This window comes from Sprattus sprattus (genome assembly GCF_963457725.1).
Source record: "Sprattus sprattus genome assembly, chromosome: 5".
Lineage (NCBI taxonomy): Eukaryota > Metazoa > Chordata > Actinopteri > Clupeiformes > Clupeidae > Sprattus > Sprattus sprattus.
The window spans coordinates 34,485,804-34,489,579 of record NC_137924.1 but is presented as its reverse complement, the minus strand read 5'-3'; the positions used below and the strand labels follow the sequence as shown (position 1 = coordinate 34,489,579).

Sequence of the window (3,776 nt, the reverse complement as noted above, 5' to 3'; positions counted from 1 at the left end):
GTGCCTGATATAACACGTTCTACTTGATGTCGCTTGTGTTTCTGTCCTGTCTTTTTATTCAACTTGTGTTCCTGTCAAAACGCATCAATTGTGCGACTTACAAAACATATTAAAAAAGTTGTCAAGAAAAGCCAGTCTGAGATCTGTTTGTCTATCCTCAGGTTGTCTGAAGGCAAGACACACATTTTTAATGGCATGTGACAAAGTTTCAGGCAGTTTAAGGGTGCAAGGTAAGCAGCATCTTTATTGTGTTCTACAACTTCCCTGTTAACATAAAAACAATTCATGATTGACTACTAATGCTGACCTTTGGATTCTAGTTGGTTGATATAGTGTAAAAAGCGTTGGCCTCACCTATGTTTAAATAGGTGACTTGAGTGAATAACGAAATTTGAGTTAACATTGACTGGAACTTCTGCCCACTCATAATTAATTTGTAACTTTTTTATTTTTTTTAGATTATTTTGTCCAACATAGTTTGGAATGAAGAAGTCTGCATTATAGTTGTTGTACTGTCTTAAAAGTGCTCTACTTATCTGTCCCATATGATTTCTTCTCTTTCCCCAGAATGATAAGAAGATGGTCTTTCCTAAAGAAGTTGAAAAAAAAACGCACAATTTTTCCTTTCTTTATCCTGATTGTGTGCGTACTTTGGCTCGTCCACATCAAGGTAGTGGAAAAAAACACGTTTTACGTTGAGCCATATGGAATCACTTCAGTCCCCTTTAACACCCAGGCTGAAAAACCTGACATTGACTGCTCAGCCATATACCAGCTGGATCCGGTGGAGATTGGCAAGTCTTTGGAAATAAGGCGAAAAGTTATAGTGGACTTAGAAGATGACAGTATTGTCAAGTTAACAGCAGACTGTCAGAAGTACATTGAGGCAAGGGGCTACAATGACATCACTGCATCTGAGGAAGAGAGGCAGTTCCCTCTTGCCTACTCCTTAGTAGTGCACAAGAATATGCCAATGGTGGAGAGGATCCTCCGCGCTATCTATGCTCCCCATAACATCTACTGTATCCATTACGATCAAAAGTCTTCCCAATCTTTCATCGTTGCAGTGAAGAGCCTCGTGAAGTGTTTTCCAAATGTCTTCATTGCCAGTAAATTAGAGGCAGTACAATATGCTCATGTGACCAGACTGAAGGCAGACCTGAACTGCCTGTCAGACCTGCTGCATTCAGACGTTCAGTGGAAGTATGTCATCAATCTATGTGGACAAGACTTCCCATTGAGGTCTAATTATGAGCTCGTGTCAGAACTGAAGAAGCTGAACGGCGCAAACATGCTGGAGACGAGCCGGCCCAGCGAAGGGAAAAAGAAGCGTTTCCAGTTCCAGCACGAGCTTAAGGACATGCCTTATGAGTATCAGAAGATCCCAGTCAAGACCTCACGTGCCAAAGACCCCCCTCCCCACGGCATCGAGATGTTCATCGGTAGCGCTTACTTTGTGCTGTCCAGAGACCTGGTGAGCTACGCCATGACCAGCCAGCTAGCACTGGACTTCCTGGCGTGGTCAACAGACACTTACTCCCCAGATGAGCATTTCTGGGCCTCACTAGTGCGGGTGCCAGAGGCACCGGGGACCATCCCCAGGTCACAGCCAGACGTGACGGACCTGATGAGCAAGACGCGGCTGGTGAAGTGGAGTTACCTGGAAGGCAACCTGTACCCCCCGTGCACTGGCACTCACATGCGGAGTGTTTGCATCTATGGGGCGGCAGAGCTGAGGTGGCTCCTGAATTACGGCCACTGGTTTGCCAATAAGTTTGACCCTAAAGTGGATCCCGTCCTCATCAAATGCCTGGAGGAGAAGCTTGAGGAAAAACGAAAACACTGGGCAAAGCTAGTGTCTTAACAAAACTCAGCAGAAGACATTTTCTATGGGGTGAAGGGGTATGTTTATATCTCAAATTTTCTTTTTGGAGATTTTGAAACCAATGTACTTTTAATTACTCCACTTACTACAATGTAATTCACCAGCCATTTTTAATACTGGAAGTCTCGTTCTGCTGTCACTGTCTGCCCATGTCCCTGCTTTGACAGCTAACACAGCATGGTCAGCAGTTTCTGCCAGAAAATAACCCTTGTGCCTTGCAGTTTAGTTACAGATGTTATCATGGTAAAAGAATAAGTGCACATGGCAAAAACTCTTAAAGGGGACCTCTTTTGCTCAAGTTCATGATTTCATTTTTGGGGTCTACTGGAATAGATTTTCATGCTTCTGTGATCTCTATTTTTCTTATACAGAACATCTCTATTCACCCTCTGCCCCCCCCCCCCCCCCCCCCCCCGAATCCAGATTAGCCCAGTGTGCTCTAATTGGTCAGCTACGCAGCAGACAATTACATCGTTATTGAACAATGAGGATTGTGTTTTGAGGTTGCATCATCATTTCACAGAAAAAGGCTTCGATTCCAATGAGGCGTTTCTGCAGGGGATAGTTCCCCCCTCAGGCATGCACCTTGGGCTTTGTGACTTTGCAGACCATTTACATGCACAAAAAGCAATATAACACACTTAAGGTGTGTGTGGGGGGGGGGGAGTGGAAAAGCATAATAGGTCCACTTTAAACATGGGAAATTCTTCTACCTCTTTAATTTTGTTGCAAAATGCAGAAGCTTGGCTGGGTGAAGACCGTGTCTTCAGATGGCTCCGAAAAGAAAATGAAAGAGATGTGTTTAAAAATACAGGGTAAAGATATTTCTATGAGAAAACCATTATGATTGTATATCAGCATCTCAGAAGATGGTAAGGAATACCAGAGCCTACTCTTTGGTACACTTGAATAGAGATTTCATGAATTTCTTGTGACAATCATTTTCTTCTGCAACCTATTTACAACAGTTTGAATTTCTGTTGTAACACAGTGTATTATATTTATTTTGGTATTTATGTCTTAATAAACATTTTCAACATGCAATTCAACTTAGTGAAATGTATCCATGACAAGGTGATACTCTCAATGACAGACTGGGAAGTAGCATTGTCCCTGCGTCCCCAGTATACCTACTTGTAAAGTGAGAAGCACTCTTCTAATGGCCATTGACAGTTAAGGGTATAACCCAGAGACCAGTTGGATATATGACCACCTGCAGGTGGTAAATAGCTGTGCATGAGTTAGACAGTTTAACCTTTTACGAAATTGGCTGTGGAGTGGAGCCACATGCTTCTACTAGAAAACTAAAAAAGTAGCAGTGGCTTCTAATTGATTCGCTTGGGAAAATAAAGACAAAATCAGCCCCCGAGGGCCTGGGAGCTGTAGGGGTGAAGTACACCAAACCAGTCCCTGCGTCATGCTCTTGGCACATCAGTGACACAGACCCTGTGGGTTGTATCATGTTGTTTCATTAATTGGCAGATATAAGTCGTATCTGCTTCCTTCTTCTCTGGTATTGCACCACAGTTCATTACTATTAGTCAGTGTCTTGTGTTGCCAAGCAGGACTAAGGGGAAGATAACTGCAGAGTAAAGCTGGAACCCCACCCCTTTTATATATTGGTATTTTACAGTTGCACTCAGTGCGGTTATCCACATATCCTGTGGTAAAATGTCCTCAGTCAAATGTCAGCATACCATCTTGTCATTTGGTTAATGGTTCTATGTTGAGTCTGTTTAATGGCTCCTTACCACTTGCTGCTAACAGAAATAAATCAATTTGCATTCATCCACTAAAAGAGGGTATATGCACCGCTAACATGTTTTACTTTTGCTGCTGGTCATAACAGATATTTGTATGGCGTGGGACCATAGAACCCACTCAACACATG

General features: G+C 43.0%; 1 protein-coding gene across 1 annotated transcript; it reads left to right on the top strand.

The window, feature by feature from the left end:
• Window positions 1-568: 568 nt before the first annotated feature.
• On the top strand, window positions 569-1,864 carry gcnt4a (glucosaminyl (N-acetyl) transferase 4a; the record flags this gene model as incomplete). Its single annotated transcript, XM_080838740.1, has 1 exon — window positions 569-1,864. One exon carries the CDS (start codon window positions 569-571, stop codon window positions 1,862-1,864), a length of 1,296 nt encoding a protein of 431 aa, XP_080694866.1.
• Window positions 1,865-3,776: the final 1,912 nt, after the last annotated feature.